Raw genomic sequence first — 17,420 nt, forward strand, 5'->3', positions numbered from 1 at the left:
TCACGTGTGGTGACGTCGTTGCTTACAGATTGATTCGACAGAGAGTCACCGCACAAAATGAACTTTTATTTACGCTACGCCACGGCTCCGTTTCCGCCGGACGACGATAGTAAACGAGCCTGTACAGAAAGATGCCCCTCTCAGAAGCTATTCTCCGGTTATCACTTTGTGATAAAAGTTTGTAAAATTATTTACAATTGTCCAATCTACAATAACGTTTTTCCTCTATACAATACCAAAAAATCAAATTTTACATTATTTACAAAATAATTCAACTTCCATATAGAGATCCTTTGCTGCCGCAAATAGAATTCTAAGCTCCGTGCGCCTACAATTCTCCGGAGCGTGATGGAAAAATAACGTGATTTCTGCATATAAAAATAAATTTCCTACAAATTTAAAATTGGTAGGCAGCTTTACAAAATCCGTATTTTGAAAAAATAGAAGCGTGCCAGTCGTTTACGACCATGGTTCTCCTATAAAATCGTCTCAAAATATAGCTTTGAGTATTTGCGTAACTAATTTTGTTTTACAAAAATAGAGGGACTCGAGTGGAATTATGGACGGCAACAGTCAGACGTACACGGGAGGTTTCTTGTCGTCCGTGTAAGAGGAAGAATCCTTAATTTCGCCATAGTTGCTGTTAGTACTGTCTGTATAAATGGCAGAATCCCCATTGTCCACGTAGCCAAAGGTCTCCTCCATGGGAATCTTGACGGGGTAGGCCTGTCCACCATCATCGAAGAATCTTCGAAACGTGAATTCGAAAAATGCGTGTTCTGGATGCGTCGTGTTGTTTAATTCATTTCTGTTCTTTTCGTCGTCACTGTAGTCACTGCTCCTCAGTTTGTCTGGATCAATGGGATCGAAGTTGGAAGTGTCGGTAGGAGAAGATATGATGGGTTTGTAGGGTGCCGGCTGTTTGCGCAGGTCGCCATTAAAGTCGACATTCTCAAAAAAGGGATGGTTCTTTATCTCTTCTGTTCCATTTTTTCCAAGCCGTTCCTCAGGGCCGCAGCACAGCTTTAGGATGATGTCGGTTGCTTCCTTCGATAGGTTGGCAGCTTTTGGTATGTGGAGGGTAGTTTCCCAATTAATAACCTACAGAGTACGGGGAAAAAATTTGAAAAAAAAATGTATTCCAATCCCTATGCAGCAGATTACAAAACTTGAAATACCTTAAGCTGTGTTTCTGCTGGAGTATTTGCAAAGAATGGCGGCTGTCCGACTAACATTTCATATAATATAACACCGACGCTCCACCAATCACACTGCTGAGTGTAACCTGTTAAAATAAAAATTGGTTTTAGCATCAGAGAAATATAAAGACGCCCGTCCTCGTCACTGTTCCTCACCTGTTCTCAATAACACTTCCGGCGCAATATAATTTGGCGTTCCCACCAGCGAGTGAGCCAAACATCTCTGATGTTCGCTGTGTCGCTTCCTTTCTAGCGGTTTCATGGATTTGCAATGGCATTCATTGTTCCAGTTTTCGTCCGGATCCATCGAATCCTGTCTGTTGTGTTCTCCTGTCATTTAAAGCATAAAGTTTAACAAAATTGAAATAAATAATTGGATAAATTGAATCGAAAAGTCACCTACCGTTTCTCTGATAATATTTTGAATTATGGGTCCAGCGGAAACCGGTGCAGAGGCCAAAATCCGTCAGTTTGATGTGTCCATCCGCATCGATTAATATGTTATCGGGTTTAATGTCACGATGAATGAATCCCATCTTGTGTACACTTTCGATGGCCACGACCAGTTCCGTAATGTAGAATCTTGCAAGCGATTCTTGAAATATGCCAAATTTTATGAGTAAAGACATGAGATCGCCACCGGGTATGTAGTCCATAACAAAATATAAATTATCTTTATCTTGAAAGGAATAGTACAGTTTAACCACCCACTCATTGTCCGCTTCAGCCAATATGTCCCTTTCGGCTTTCACATGGGCCGCCTGGTTGCGTTTGAACACATCCGCCTTCCTGAGAGTTTTCATGGCATACAGTTGTCTGGTGTCCACTTTTCGGACGAGAGCCACCTCGCCGAAGGCCCCGATTCCTACGGTCTTCAGTTTGACAAACATGGATCTTTTCATTTTTGCTCTTTTTAATCTGATGTAATTCGATTCTTTCTGGTGGAGCATCAGTCGCATCTGATTTTGGGCTTCTTCCGAAAGACCCACTTTTGCCATTTCAGTCTCTAGCTGCTGCCTCCTGTGTATCCGCTGCTGATGAGATTTCAAGAGATTTTCAATGTGCTGTTCCATGTAAAATTTAAAGGCAGTTGGAGAGAAATTTCTAATTTTGGTCTCCCTCCTTTCTTCTTCCATTTCTCTCGACAAAACCTTTCTGGGTGGTATGGGCGACTGGTGCATTGTCTTCTTGTATGGAGGTGGTGGAGGAGTCCTCCTCTCTCTTTCGGAATCCACTCGATTTGCATTACGTGGAGACTCTGGTCTGGATCCAAATCCATTGGCAGAATCGAAACCATCTGGTGGGTCGGGAGCGGGTTTCCTAGGCAGCGGAGGCGGCGGTTGCGACAGAAAATAAGAATGATTTTCCAGCCAATTGTTATTTACACTGCCGTCGTACCCACGAGGAATCGCCGTCGACTGGGACGCACGGATGCTCTCCGCCGTATTTACTGGATGAGACGAATCAAGCACAGAAGGCACCCCAACGTCGGGCCGCGACGACGTCGCCCGTGTAGAGACATAGCCAACGGGTGCGTTACTTCCCACGCTTGATGTTGCTCTCTGGACTGCCAGAGCTGCCACCCCGCAAGCATAACTGGGAGGTTCGGTTGTCGGCACGGATGGCGGAACCCGGGCACTTGGCAGCATCTCACATCTGGACGCACCCCAACCCCGTCTCTGTTTTGGTCCGTCGTCAGAGTCCCGTGCAGCTGACCGTGTTCTTGCAGTGATCGAATACGGAGGCGGCGGCGGTGCAGAATCGGCACCTGGAGAGCGGAGCGGATAAGACGGAAGATCGGAAGAGGTGCTGACATCCCGAACAGAGAAGTACGGAGGCAGGCCAACGTGATCCCTGGCAGAGAGACATGCATTTGAATGCACATTCGGACGACTGGCCCGGGAAGACTCCGTAACTCCATCCCGGGTGGCTGGCGGCGAGGTGGGGGCAATGGCGGTCTGCAGCACCGGCTTCTGAACATGGGTGCTCTTGACAGAGTGCATGATAACGGGAGACTGTGACTTGGCCTGACGTGAACTCCAAGACTGCAGATAAGAAAAGTGCGGAACAGGCCCTATAGTGGTCACCACCGCGGACGCGGCCGGGCCCGCCACCCCGCAGGGGGGAGGGGGCCGAGGCCCCCGGCCAGAACTGGAAGAGGACGAGGAGGACGGGTAGGCAGGAGGGGGCGTCCTCTTCCGCGGCCGGAGAAAGGAGGGGACGGGCCGTCCGGAGGCAAGGGGCGGCGAGGAGCGGGCCGAAGGTGAGCCCCCTGGCCCGGCGGGATATGGAGGGGGAAGGTCCCCATCCTCCGACGGGGAGCCGCCGGAAGAGCAGACGCCCAGACGCCGCAACCTCCGGGCTAGCTGCGGGTGGGCGGACCCGCCGAAGGGGACGGGACCCTCGGCCCGCGAAATGGAGGGAATCGGTGGCGGAGGTCGGGGAGGAATGGGCCCGTCCGGTGGAACAGGGGGAGGAGCAGCTGCTCCGCGAGGTGGAGGTGGAGGCGGAGGAGACTCGTCAGCCGGGAGGGCAGCCGGGCCCCGCCTCTTCCACCCGGGACGGCCGGGTCCGGCCCCCCGACCCCTGACTCCTGCAGAGTCGGAGAGGCCCACGGAGGCCCCCGGACTGTCCGAGCGCACGCTGTCGGTGGCGCTGCCCGTGCCGAACTGTGATTGACTTCCCTCCCATCCGCTGTCGGGTTGAGTGCCGCCGGCGCTCGACTTCTGCAAGTGTTTCAAATTGATCTTGCTGAGAGCTGAAAGGAAAAAGGAAGTCGGAATCAAGACGAGGCTAAAAATACGCGTTTAAAAATAGAACGCGACGAACGAAAGCGGTTCGCGCATCCTCGCGTCGCACACGCGGCGGCGGAACTCGCCCCGCCCCGCGGCCACGGCCCCGGGCGGAGACCGACGTCCCGTGGCCTCGGACGGGTCGGCGCGTCTCGCCCGAAAACCGGTCGGTCTCGTCTCGGCGGAGCGGGATGCGCCGCTCTGGCCCGATTCCGCATAACCCGACCCGCCCCGCCCCGTTGCATCTCGGGACGAGTTCGTCACTCACCCGCGTATCTGGTCAGACCGTTGGGCGCCTCCGTCGGCGTCGTCTTCTTGCATCCGTTGGCCTTCTGCGCCGCTTCCCTTCCCGCCGACGCCTCCTCGTTCTTGTCCAGCGACAGATTTAGAAAACGAAACGCCAAGTCCTGAAAAAAAAACGCAAAATAGAAAAAGTCCTAATTAGAAATTAGAAAAGTCCGCAAGAGAGCGCGCCGCGTCCGAGGAAAAAAAATGCCGTCGCCGGATAGTCGTTTGGTCCCCCTGGCAAAATTCGCCATGTACGATATTCCGGAAGCGGGCCCCCGACGTCACTTCCGGTCGGTCGACGCGGCGCGCCATGCTCCTTCCCGGAAGATTCCCACGCTAGAATCTTTAATGTAAAAGTTCGCGCCGCGGAGACGATTCGGTTGGCCGGCGCGCGCCGGAGACGCCGGCGAATGCCGGTAACGACCGGGGAAGGAACGCGAATTCCGACGCGCGGCGGCCGCACCCCCTTCCTTATCGCGGCGCGGGTGGGTCGGGATGTTTTCGGTCTCGGACGGCGCGGCCTCCCCGGCGCGCGCCGTCCGAGACGGGCGGAGGACGGCCAGCGCCTCTCTCTGCCGGCAGATAGCGCGGCTAACGAGAGGGGAGGTCGGAGGCCAGATGCCTATCTGGCGGAGGAGGAGACTCCGCTCTATCTCCCGACCTCCCGGGGGTGGGCACGCGTCCGCGAGGCCACCCCCGGGGAAGGCAAGGAAAAGGCACCGAGGCCCTCGTTCGAGGGCCTCGGCGCCTTTTCCTGCGCCCGGGATCGACTCCGACCGGTCGCCGCCGCCGCTCCGCGCGGTTTTCGGAGGCGGCAATTCTCGTTCCGGAATTCGGGTCGCGCGGTTCTCCGATATAAGGTAGCGTCGCTGAGCCACGCAGCGGTTCGAACGGGGGTCCGAACCGTAGATTCGGGCGGGACGCGCGTTTAGAAAATACCGGAACGGCATCGGAAGGAGGGGGAGAGCCGACGACCCGCTTTCGTTGGCGTCCTCCGCGCGGGGAATGCGGAGCCCCGAGGGGAGTGAGGGACCGATGACCATCTGCCAGGTTTCCCACAAACGGCAGGTGAACGACGGACGGGGAGGAAGTGCCGAGTGTCCTTCCCCCGGGGGAAGTATCGGCGCGGGAGCCTCGTCCGTCCTTCCCTCCCGATAATCCGACCCGCATTCCCTATTCCCGCGGAAAACGCCACTTCTTCCTTCCGAGAAACGTCCCCCGTTTCTCCCCGATCTTCCGGCGACACGTCGTGATTTTTCCGCTTTCCCCCCTACCGTCGCCAAATTCCTTTTTTTCCCCCACCGGCGAATAACTTCGTTTCCCGTTTTTCCCCGCGGCCGATTTTTCTCTTCCTCGGAAAGAGCGCACCCTGACGGCGCGGCGCCGCGCGTCCGTATCCTCGGAAGGACCTCTCCGGATAATTTATACGTCGTACGTCTGCCCGCCGTAAAACGATCGACCGGAGTGGGAGAGCGCCCCCTGCCTTCGAATTCTTTTTTCCTTTCCCCCCTCCTTTCTGGGAGAGCGATCGTCTGGCCCGCGACGTTCGATCGAGGACGTAACAAAATACTCCTTTTTTAAAATTTCCGCCGTTTTAATTAGCTCCGGGATCTCTTTCGGGCGACGAATTTCGCTTTCTCCTCCCGCGAAAATTTCGTTTTTTTTTATCGTTAGAGAGAGAAAGAGGAGGAGGAGAACGGCGTCGCGCCACTTATAATTAATTACGGAGAGAGCCGAACCCCAGAGGAATCTCCTCCAACGAAAAGGGAAAACGCGTCGACCCGGTCCCCTCCGGTGCGCCGATAATGAGACGTCCGCGTATCTATCCCCGACAAACGAATATATCCCGACACTTCGGAGATTTTTCCCCCATTAAAATAATAAGACGAAACGGCGAAGTGTACATTTCCTCCTCCGCCGCACGAAAATCTCAAAATTCCAAACAAACGTATTGCAATATACGCCAGCGAACCGTAAGTTCGCCCTGCCACCTAACGGTGAAATCAAAAATTCTCAAAATTATTTTTTTTAACTCGAATTCCTCCGTCTCCTCGTCACTTCCAAACTAAACACGGGACGGGATGTTTTCGTTTTTATACCGCAATCATTTCTTGGAGGAGGAGAGAATCGTTCCTTAAAGGAGAAATAAACGGAGAAGGTCGAATCGGCCTTCTGCAGCGGGTCTAGTCGGCGGCAGAGATTAATATTTATGAAGAACGGCGAACGTATCGGAAAATTTATTCGAGAGAATCGGATTACTCGTTAATGATCGTATGACTGAGATTTATTCGAGACGTAAAATCTCATAAAAATGTCGCAATTCCGATCGATTGTTTTTAAAACCGGATTCCTGAATACATATATATTTTATCTGATAAAAATCGATACGCACCATCTTTACGTCAATTCCATAATTCCCTATTTATGAAACGATGCGGTTAAAGGGCAATTATGCCCATTTTTCTAGAATATCAAATTGAATTCAATGAAAAAAAGGCCTTCTTGATGCAATACTGGAGGGCCTCTTCCGTACAAATTAAAGGGCGGCATAAATCTAGGTATCTACAATTCAGACTCCTATTTGGTTTGATTTAAAATCTACACAACTGGGATAGGGGAAAAGAAGGAAAATATGCAGATATTTTCCTTAAAAAAAATTCCCTAATCTCCGGTGGTGGCTTAGATCAGGAATTTTTAAAGAAAATATGCAATTTAATTGAATAATTTTTTCCCTTAAAACTTCCCCAATCTTTCAGTCTAATTGGCATATACTTTCCTTTATATGTAAATACTTAATTGGGGAATTTCTTAAAAAATGTCAGCTGCATATTTTCTTTTAAAAAAAAAATCCCTGTCTTCTTACAAGGATATATAATATTTGAGAATTACTATAGCCAGGAAATTTTAAAGGAAAATGTACAATTAAATATTTGCATATTTTCCTTGAAAAATTCCCTCATCTCTGGTAGTGTGTAGTTTGTTTACAAAAATATTCTTCTGGGAAATTACTACACAATACATTTTGAAATTTAAAAGAAAAAGAAACAACTGCAGAGAGAAGGAATGCGATAAATTTTAATTAAACCGACATTTTTTAGATGAGATAGCTTCTACTGATTTTAAATACTACTTAATCTGATGATAACTTATCTGAAAATTTTGCATTTTTTAAATATTTTATAAACAAAATTACATTATATTTTGAGTTAAAATAGTGTTTTTATTCTTTAATATAAACTGGGTGGGGGAACGGAAGAAGCTGGCAATATTGCGCCGAACTGGTTAGAAGAAATCGCCAAATGAATCCGCAACAAAAAATGAAACGAAATTCCACAAAATTTAATCCTTTGAAACGCAGATAAAAATATAAAAATGCCATTTGTATCGTGATCCGACACCGATTGATAATATTGGAGTTATCGGTGGGAGGAACAAGTCGAACAAGAATTCATATAATAACAATTATCTCGGACATAAACGCTGATAAGAAACATTTTTGATAACTAACTCGTTACATTTTAAAGTGATTAAGAAAAGAATTCTCATATAGATGCCATTAACCTGATTTCACTACAAACCATGACATAGAATTTAAAAAATTCCTTAAATATAATCATTTGGACAGGCTTTGTCCTATGTTCTTTTATAAAAGATCTTAAGTGATTTTATCTAGTGATGTTGGTATATTTTGTTTTTAATGATTAATATTTAAATATGAAATTTTAGTATGATGCAATTTTTCCTACTGATTAGATCTGCTTGTTAATGTAATTATTATAGTTTGAGTTTTTTCTTACTTTTCTGTAGACAATAGAGTTAACAATATACATTTGCGCGAGGAACCCCTTGCCGTTCCGGGTAACTTTAGAGTTCCGAGAAGTCTCGGAGCGGTCGGGAATGGCACGTCGCTCGAGAGACTTTCGAACGAGTCGAACGAAACGGACTCTTATATTATTTGAGTACGAGGCCGAAAGACGAGGTACCGCCGATGTACGACTCCGTCCAAACTTTCCACCCATTTCTAATTAAGCCATCACCGACTCCACCCAATCTCGTGCACTTGATCTCCTTGGCATCCTTGATGGCCTCATTCAATTGTAATAATCCAAAAAAGCATTTTAAAATGTTCTTGTTAGGAAAATAATTTTTTTTTTCTTTTAGAAAAATCCAGTTATTGGCAAAATAAACATATTTTTTAAAAGTTTCAGACTAACAAGGAAGAAACACTCCCTTAATTAAAAACCACAGAAAAATATCTGATGTTGCAATAACACTTTCACATTCCAAAATTATGTTTCACAACAATGAATCAGATTTTGGCATTTCTACTTTGAACTGAAGCTTCCAGTAAATATTTTGATTAATAAATTTCCGTGTTCGTTCATTGCAGGTTGCAGTTTGAAAGAAAATGTTTTAAAGATGTCTGAATAATTTCGGATAAACGGAAATACATAAAAGCTGCAGTAACGTCAATATTTATACTTAACTACAGAATTTGATATTTAATAAATTTGCTAATTGACTGGTCACCAGAATTCCTTTACGAGGGATCCCTACCATCTTTGAAATAAACAGGCATGTTTGTAATTGTTTTCATTTGAAACAGTATTCCTTCTGACCCAATAAAACAAGTTAAATGAATCAACATTTAACACCTAAGTGATTAAAAACAACTGTATACATAACAATTAACAGTGATATAATTATTTTAAAACATGACTTGCTCTTTTTTAAAATCAAAAGCTTTTGGTTTACAAGAATAAATTTGCACATTCACCACCTATCATAAGAGAACAATTCCACAAATGATGAGAGGGCAATTTTCCTTCTTTGAAACTATTATTTTTGTTAGTAAATCTTTCATTATTGACCCGTACAAAAGACTATTGCCGCCATTCCTATTTTAAGAATTTAGAACAAGTTAAACAGATTGAGCCGGAGAGTCCGCATCCATTCTGCAACCGTGCAATATGCAAAAAGGTCGATCGCAAACAACCGGAGCAGCATTTAAATTCCCAAATTCCAATCATTCCTCGGTAATGTAAATATATATTAAGATAATTATTTATTAACCGTGCCGTAATGATTACGTTAGTCTCGGCACCGAGACTGAATGTAATCTTCCCTAATCGTCGGATCTGCAATTTCGGAAAAGAGATAAGAAAACAGAGAACGGTGCTATCCTGCAAAGTTCCTCGGCTTTAAATAAGAATAATGAAAAATGCAAATTAATGCCACAATGCAGATAAGAGAAAGTTATCGTTGCAAGAATGGAAGTGCGAGAAATCCTCCGAAGGCACCAGCTGGTAGTTATCAAACTTTAATCTGTCTGCATAAATCACCCTCGAAATTTTAATTTAAAAATAGCTATTTTTCGGAAATTTATTTTCATGTTTAATTAATTGCATTTAAATTAATTATTATTATAACTTAAAAGAATTTTAATTAAGATTAATTAAAACAGATAAAATAGATAACGAGCGATAACACGTTTAAAAGGACGACAAAAGTACACGCCTCAAATGCAGTTATATGTTTTATCAAATTTTAAATATAGAATAACTTTGCTCGTAAAAATAAATGAGCAAACTAATTGAAAATTTATATAGGAATTAATTTTGTATTTTTAAAAATACTGCTTATTTATATGCAAAGTATTCAATTAACTTCCGACGAGAAACGAACAAATGGTTTAGAATTGCACGACTTTGTAAATTTAGAAACCAAATCTCTGAAAAATAAAATATTTCAAATTTTTAGCATTACAACTAGCTTAAAGATCCGTTTATAGGAAGAAACTGGTTCGTCGGGAAGCACCGATATCAGAACCCTCAAAAACGAGCAACAATATGTACTCGAAAACATACGGATTGACGTGCATTTTAATTACATAAAAAAATAATAATAATTTAAATTTTCTTTCTTTAACAGTTCAGAAATTAATTTTGCAAAATGCTAAATGCTTCGTGGCTTATTGCTATGGAACAAATTCGTACGATACGTACGTAAAGTGCCAATATGACACTCATCCTATCATTTTTGAAAAGGAAGAGGTATTGCTGCAACGAGGTTAAAATAAATAAATACAAAATTTCATTTCTCCTACATCACTTGCAAAATATAATAATAAAAAGTATTGGTTTCATCTTACATTTAAAAAAGAAAAAAAAATTTTGAATTGATATCAGTTATAATCTGATGTTTAGATGTTTTATTTACGAACTATCTGAGTGTTTTTCAAACAAATACTTTGCTTTCAAATTTAAATTTTCATTGAATAGATAAGTTTATGACTCTAAATCGCTTCTAGAATTTATTTTAGTTAAATAACAAATTAATTTCTGACTTATTTCTAATGGCTGTATCTGTTCTATTGTTATAACTATACTAATAATAAATCAAACCAAACTAATCTTTGCACTGATAAAAGAAATTGGTCTAAAGACTTCGAAATTTAGTAACTCTTCTACTATTTCTTACATATTTTTTTATTATTACTCTAAATGAAATTTTATGACAAAATAGCAATGAGAAAATGAACAAATCTACATTTCCATACAGAGTGTCTGAAAAGTTACCATATACCATGTATGTAAATATAGTTTTAATAAAAATGAAGTTTCGTATATAATATTTCAGTTTCCCTGCAACAAATGTCAGAAATGTTTCCCGGAAGCCCCAAAATCAGGGAGAGTGAGGTCCGTAGACCTAGTGGGCCAGATTCTATGGAAGATTAGACAATCGGCAAAGAAGTCTTCCAAAAAGAAGTCCAGAAACCAGAACGTCCGTGAGCAGGCAGTAATGCCGTCTACAGCAGAGTTCTGTACAATGCAGGGGATACGTTCCTCATTATAGAAAATCACATTATCAAGACCTGCATTATCAGATTATTTTATACAAGTTTAAACCTAGGCCTAGAAATTGAAGAAGAAAACATATACATCCAGACAACAAAATCCATATTTTGTAAGAGTACTAGTAGCAATTTCTTCGTTGCATTATACGAATTCACCTTATACAGTTCACTGTATACGTAATGAACTTCTCGAAGCCCGATACATTGATACCAACCAAACAATCGCCTTTGCTCGTTACTTAATATCTAATCATTTATAATAGCAAATTTGTAGCCCGATTATTTAAGACAATCATTTGGTTGAGTACAATTCACCATATTACAAAGTGAAAATGTAGAACATACAACTTACAGGTCTTTTATGCAATGCTGTATCTATAATTTTACTATCATTGCAAATTTCTCACTGCGTAGTAACTTTTTGAACACCCTGTACATCCTTGTCAATACTCAGTATTGGTCTAGTATTAAAAATTTGAAAGGGAGAACAGACTATACAAAGGAATGAGTTATATGTCAATTTACAATCAAAAACCTGAACTTTAGAGCCCATAGATGTAGAATATATGATAAGGTGAGTTATTCAAAGGTTTTATTCTTGTTCTAGAAATTTTATGCAGACAAGAAAATATGGTACTTGGAACCAGTATAATAGAATCCTACATTTCGTATATATAAACCTATAGAAAACGGGCATTGCAAGTCTGAATGTCTACGACCTCGTACAGGTTAAAATCATTACAAAACTAATTAAGTTATAACATTAAAAACAGTTTTTGTCTCTGTCTTATTAGAAACCCAACAACTCTCAAAAGCTCCCGATCAAATATCGCAAAATTTCAATTGACTATTGTCAGACAGTCAAATTCTGTCAGATTTCTCTTTATTTCTTCAGTTAAAATTCCATTAAAAGACTTATATTCCAAGAAATTGAGCAAAATTTTGCTTGAGCTAATGCATTTCTACATATATTTAAACAGAGAAGTTACAATTTCGTATCCAATCCATAACAACGAATACTGCATTATAAAACATTTTACTAAAAAGTCTTGTATCTTTAATATATGAAGAGACAAATAGCAACCACACTTGGACTTTATAACTTGCACTCAATACAACAAGATGCATGCTATTACATCCGATACAATAGATAACATGTGTTAAAGGATAATTTTGCTATTTTCTATCATCTTAAATCCTGTTAAATCAGGCAAATTTTAAATGCTTGGTGATGTATTGTTGTTATTTTGATATCGCCCATACGTATAAATTTTTCATAATCGTTTTTACGGATAATTTAACCGTATTGACAGCAAATTTTAAAATTTATTCTGTCTCTCGCGTATAAATAAAAACAAAAAAAAAGCAAGACAGATACACAAACTATAATTATGTATCTGTTGTGATTATTTTATTAATTTGGTTATCGGCTGTGACAATATTTTTTTGCTCATTTCAATGTTGCTTTGTTTCCAACTTTACCAGAACGTAATCCAAAAGTGTGACATTTCATCTAAAAATAATGAAATTCTATATGATCCGAGTATTATTTTTTTCTAAAAAGCTGATTTTTTTAAACAGAACGAAGAAACTAAAACCAATAAAAATATACTGAAATGTTAAACCAATTATACATCATGGTCAAGGTTGTAAACTGTTGCATTACCTCTATATATAAATATATTATTTATATTTAAAATATATTCACATATACATATATGTGAATAAGTACAAGATTATTATTCGCAGCTGATTAAAATTCTGCCAATACACGTTAACAAGTACCTGGATTTTACACACTTTTTTCATTTATTTTTTAATTAATTGATTTTAAAAAATTACCATCTTATCAAACCTTGCATCGATAAGGCAAAAATTACTGAAGAAATTTAAAGGAATGTTCAAATACTTCAATAGATTCTTTACAACGATTTCAAATTTTATACAGATTTCTAAGCAAACATAATTAAAGTTAGAGGCATTATATCTCTTGGATTATATCCTGTTATAGTGTTTTATTTGCCAGAACAGCTTGCGAGCCACCGAGTTTATATCTTATTAAATTATCCTAACTACAGCAATAAAACTCGAGCGAGTCCGTGTCGGCCAATCGAAACTACTAAGTTTTATACTGGTTGCTCGATTATATCCAAAGTTGCCGTTTTCAACTTTATAATGAATTTGAATTCCGTAATACATGCGATATACTATGAAAATTATATAGTCATTATGGTTAAAAGCATTCTTAACAACACTTAATCAGTTACAGAAACCATATGCATAATTATGATCTGGCGATGACGAATAAATAATGATAAACAATACAATTTTGTATGGTTATTATTCTAAGCTCTGATATTTTTACCTATATTTTTAAGTAATAAAGATAAATATGGTATATTTAAATATTAACAAACAGATCTATGGGAAACAATGTAAAACTTACTCATAATAATAAAATATTGCATAATTTCACAATATTAATTGCAATATATAAAAAATAAATTATGACCCACCTTGTAGCCCATGGAAGATAATATATCTTCAGGATTATGTAACTTATCCTTGTCTAATCCATTTGGGCAGGAACTAACACTGTCGATTGTTTGACTGAATCCACTCGAATCACTAGCGTTACTACTAGAACTACTTAATTCTAGTTTGTTTGCGAATGGCTCCAAACTATTTCTAATCTCCGCTAAGGCTTTTTGTCTGTAATGAGCAGATTTTACCGCTCCGGCAACTCTCGAATCGGACACACCACCACTGTAAGCACCCGAGATAACTCCATTAGGATTCGTGGTTCCCAATCCGGTGTTTTGCTGCACAGTTCCACCACTAGCAAAATCAGATTTGATTTGCATTGGGTGACACTTTGAAGATGATAATAAATAAGTGGGAGATGTTGAGGATTGATAAGAGGCTTGAGCACACACGTTAGGTAATCCAGATCCGGAGGACGTAGATAATACACTAGATTTCTCTTGACGAAGATGACTCAGGCTCTCTTTGATGTCACGGAGCATCTGCCCGTTATGATTCCATGGCTCCGTGGAGTTCGGTGGCAGGAATTTCGTCTTCTGGATGTCGTTATCCTGATTGATCATAGGTTCCGGTGTCTACGGTGGCCCTCGTGAATTTCGTCGCATCGAGCGACGTACGATAAAGCAATGTAATGGATTTAAATTAGCAGTTTTACAAATAATACCCACGTTTACTTGAGTAAACATCATAAACCACATACACACAATTTTACGTAGAAATCGCAGCAGTTTGCCGTTCTAATCCTCTCGAAAATATTACATTGTCGCCCCCTTCATTTGAGAACGAATTCCTCAGAATGAAAAACTGCAGTCGATCACTATAACGGAGACGACGATAAAATGACAAAGCCAAGCAAAAGCTTCTCGTTCACACACACCAGATTAGGCACCATTTTGAATGATGAATCAATATCTCGTCGCACACACATTTTTACACACACAAACATTTAATTTAGTATCCACGTTAAGACGAAAATTCTTTAAAACTGAAATTAAAAAGTAAACACACAATGAGTCAACGAAATAAATTCCATTAAGACATAGCGTACAACACCTGTCACAACATAGTTTAATCTAATACAGATGTTTGTCGTTAATTAATTATTTTGAATAATAATAATAATAATTTTATTCTAAATTTAATCGGTAACAAGAACAAACTGAGTTAAAATTTCAAATTTTACTCTTAATCATTAAAAAATTAATTATATCATTTATAAATTTATATAATTTCATTTAAAAAGCTAAATTAATTAAACTAGAAAGCACAAAATTATTAAAAGATGTTATGAATGAGAATTAAGATAAGTTATGTTTCCAATTAAAAATTTTTCATACATTTTTAATTAATAAACTCCAGTAATTCCTTCAAAAGTAGAACATTATTACCTTAAAATAAATTCTAAATTATTTAAAAATTAAAGACAAGATTCGAATAAATCAATACCGTATTTTATTCCCGAACAGACAAATATAGAATCTCGTTAACATTACCATTAAAGTTTAAGTATCATTACTATAGAAACATAAATATTTAAAAATGAGAAAAATAAAAATAAATATATATAACCATTAAAAGAAACTGGAGAAGAAATTTATTTATTTCATACAAATTATTTTCTTTTTAACTTAATTATATGAAGTTTAATTGCATTTAATGCTAGCAAAACTAACCGACAAAAAATTATAAGCTACAAGACAGCACATCACTAATGTTTACCTTCTGGGCACGTAGGATGCTAGAAACATCGAGCCCTCAACCGTCCGGGCCCCTTTGGCATTTCCTCTTATCATTCATTGATTTCTAAAGGTAGAGAAAAGATGCAAAAGGACCCTTTTCCCGGCCATATTTTTGTGGAAATTTTCCATCCGGACGGAATTGCATCTACGAGGAGCCGGAATGTTTGGCCTTTCGATTCTTTAGAAATTCCGCTCGCATTCCTACGTTGGGAATTTAAAGTATGCGGGGTATTTTAAGATTTCCATAAACACATAAAACAAACAAAGCCTATTATAAACAATACACACACAAAGTATGAAATTTCAAAACTATTTGCCTTGGCACACTGTGATAATTGTATCAGATAAAATAAACTAAGGACACGCAATGGAAATGCCTACAGAAATATGAATTTTTACAAACACTCACTAGGTACAAATACCATTTTTAAAAGTCGACTTAGGTCCTGGCCAGCCGGTCTGCCCAAAATTAAGATCGGAAGCAGCGCGAGATGCGGCAGAGCACGGCGGCAAAGGGATGCAGGGATCTAAATACCGGCAATTTAATTAAAAAAGAAACTGCAAAGCATATTAGTGATTTCTCTCTATAAAAGCCACAGCGACAAACACAGGAATCAATAACTTGAACTCAGTTCAACAGTAAACTCCAAGTTTACAGATACAGAACTTGACAGATGCAGACACATACAGAAATTACTTCACAAAAGAAAAACAGGAGGAGAAAAAAAACACTTAATAAATAAACAATACGCAAGCATTCCCCTAATTTACAACGTAACCGTATTATATTCACACAGCACAGTGTACAATACACAACAGGCCGTGTGTGTGTGTGTGTGTGTGTGACTTAATTCGATTAGCTTAAGAGAGATCGGATCATTAACGTCATTCCTCGGCTAAAAAACTAGGTAAAATGGCGGTTTAATCGCGATTAGGCCGAGCCACGGTGGATATTAATCAACGGAGGAAACAGATAGCGGAGTTTGCGCGTGCAGAGACTCCAGTTAATCCGCGAAAAAGCACGAAATTCCGATCCCCCTGTCGGGAGCCGATCGGAGAACACGAGAGAAAAACGGACGCGTCGCCATATTTGTTATCCGAGTGGAAACCGATAACAAAAAAATGTCAATTGTATCGATAATAAGTCTATAATAAGTTAAGGCCTACCTGTTATGGGGTATGGTCGACGCTAGCCGACGTCGAACGTTGTTACGTGGTTTAATCCGAGTCGAGTTGCGCTTCTCTACGGCCTCTGTGGCACCCTACCCTAATTTCTGACCTCATTTTTTCCTTTTCTTTTTTTTTCCCCAACCAAAAGTCACCTTAGAGGACAATCTCTCGTGTGTGTTAAGAGTCGATGCCGTCGTTATTTTATTTTTCTTTATTTCGGACGTGTCCGAGTTAAATTAATCTCTCGCGTATTAATTCGCGGGTAAAACGACGAACTCCCGAAATATTGACAAAAAGATCATCCTGGTAACTATGGTGACGGCGTTTGGTGATTGGCAGGACGCTCCTCCCACCGAGCGAATTGCTGAAATTCCACCGCCGGTCACGTGGACGGTGATTGACGCCCGTGGCTCCGCCCGCCTGGCCGCGTGGCTGACATTCTTCTCCGGGCACGTGACGGACGGTGATTGACGGCTCGGGAACGCCCACTCAAAATTTTTCGCATTCCGCAGTCACATGACTTGGAACGAGTCCTCGAACGCCAGAGACACTAAACGAGAGTTTTCGTTTCGATTAAAACTCGAGCTTTATTTTAAATATCTTTTTCTTTATTTCATTTTTTTAAATAATAAAAAATTAAATAAATAAATTCCCGTCGTTAACGCCTTACGTAAATTGTTTATCGGTCTTACGTTATAAAATTCGATTTAAACAAAAATATTTATGTATATAAACAATTAAAATATTAAACGTTTATTTTTATCTTTATTATATTACATAAATTTTAAATAATAATAATAATAATAATAATTCGTAAAATTGTTTTTTTATT

At 40.4% G+C, this 17,420-nt stretch overlaps 1 protein-coding gene across 2 annotated transcripts; it reads right to left on the reverse strand.

The window, feature by feature from the left end:
- Nucleotides 1–45: 45 nt before the first annotated feature.
- LOC136971817 (serine/threonine-protein kinase Warts-like) lies at nucleotides 46–17,191 on the reverse strand. 2 transcript variants are annotated; one of them, XM_067266315.1, is made up of 7 exons: nucleotides 16,586–17,191; nucleotides 13,652–14,664; nucleotides 4,260–4,398; nucleotides 1,603–3,957; nucleotides 1,356–1,529; nucleotides 1,179–1,285; nucleotides 46–1,101 (listed from the first exon to the last, which is right to left on the reverse strand). In XM_067266315.1, exons 2-7 carry the CDS (start codon nucleotides 14,240–14,242, stop codon nucleotides 574–576), a joined length of 3,894 nt encoding a protein of 1,297 aa, XP_067122416.1. In that variant the 5' UTR covers nucleotides 14,243–14,664; nucleotides 16,586–17,191; the 3' UTR covers nucleotides 46–573. The 2 variants fall into 2 exon arrangements, with proteins under 2 accessions (XP_067122416.1, XP_067122417.1); XM_067266316.1 differs by lacking the exon at nucleotides 16,586–17,191 and adding an exon at nucleotides 15,399–15,875.
- Nucleotides 17,192–17,420: the final 229 nt, after the last annotated feature.

This window comes from Centruroides vittatus, unplaced genomic scaffold (genome assembly GCF_030686945.1).
Source record: "Centruroides vittatus isolate TY-2023 unplaced genomic scaffold, ASM3068694v2 contig_2726, whole genome shotgun sequence".
NCBI lineage: Eukaryota > Metazoa > Arthropoda > Arachnida > Scorpiones > Buthidae > Centruroides > Centruroides vittatus.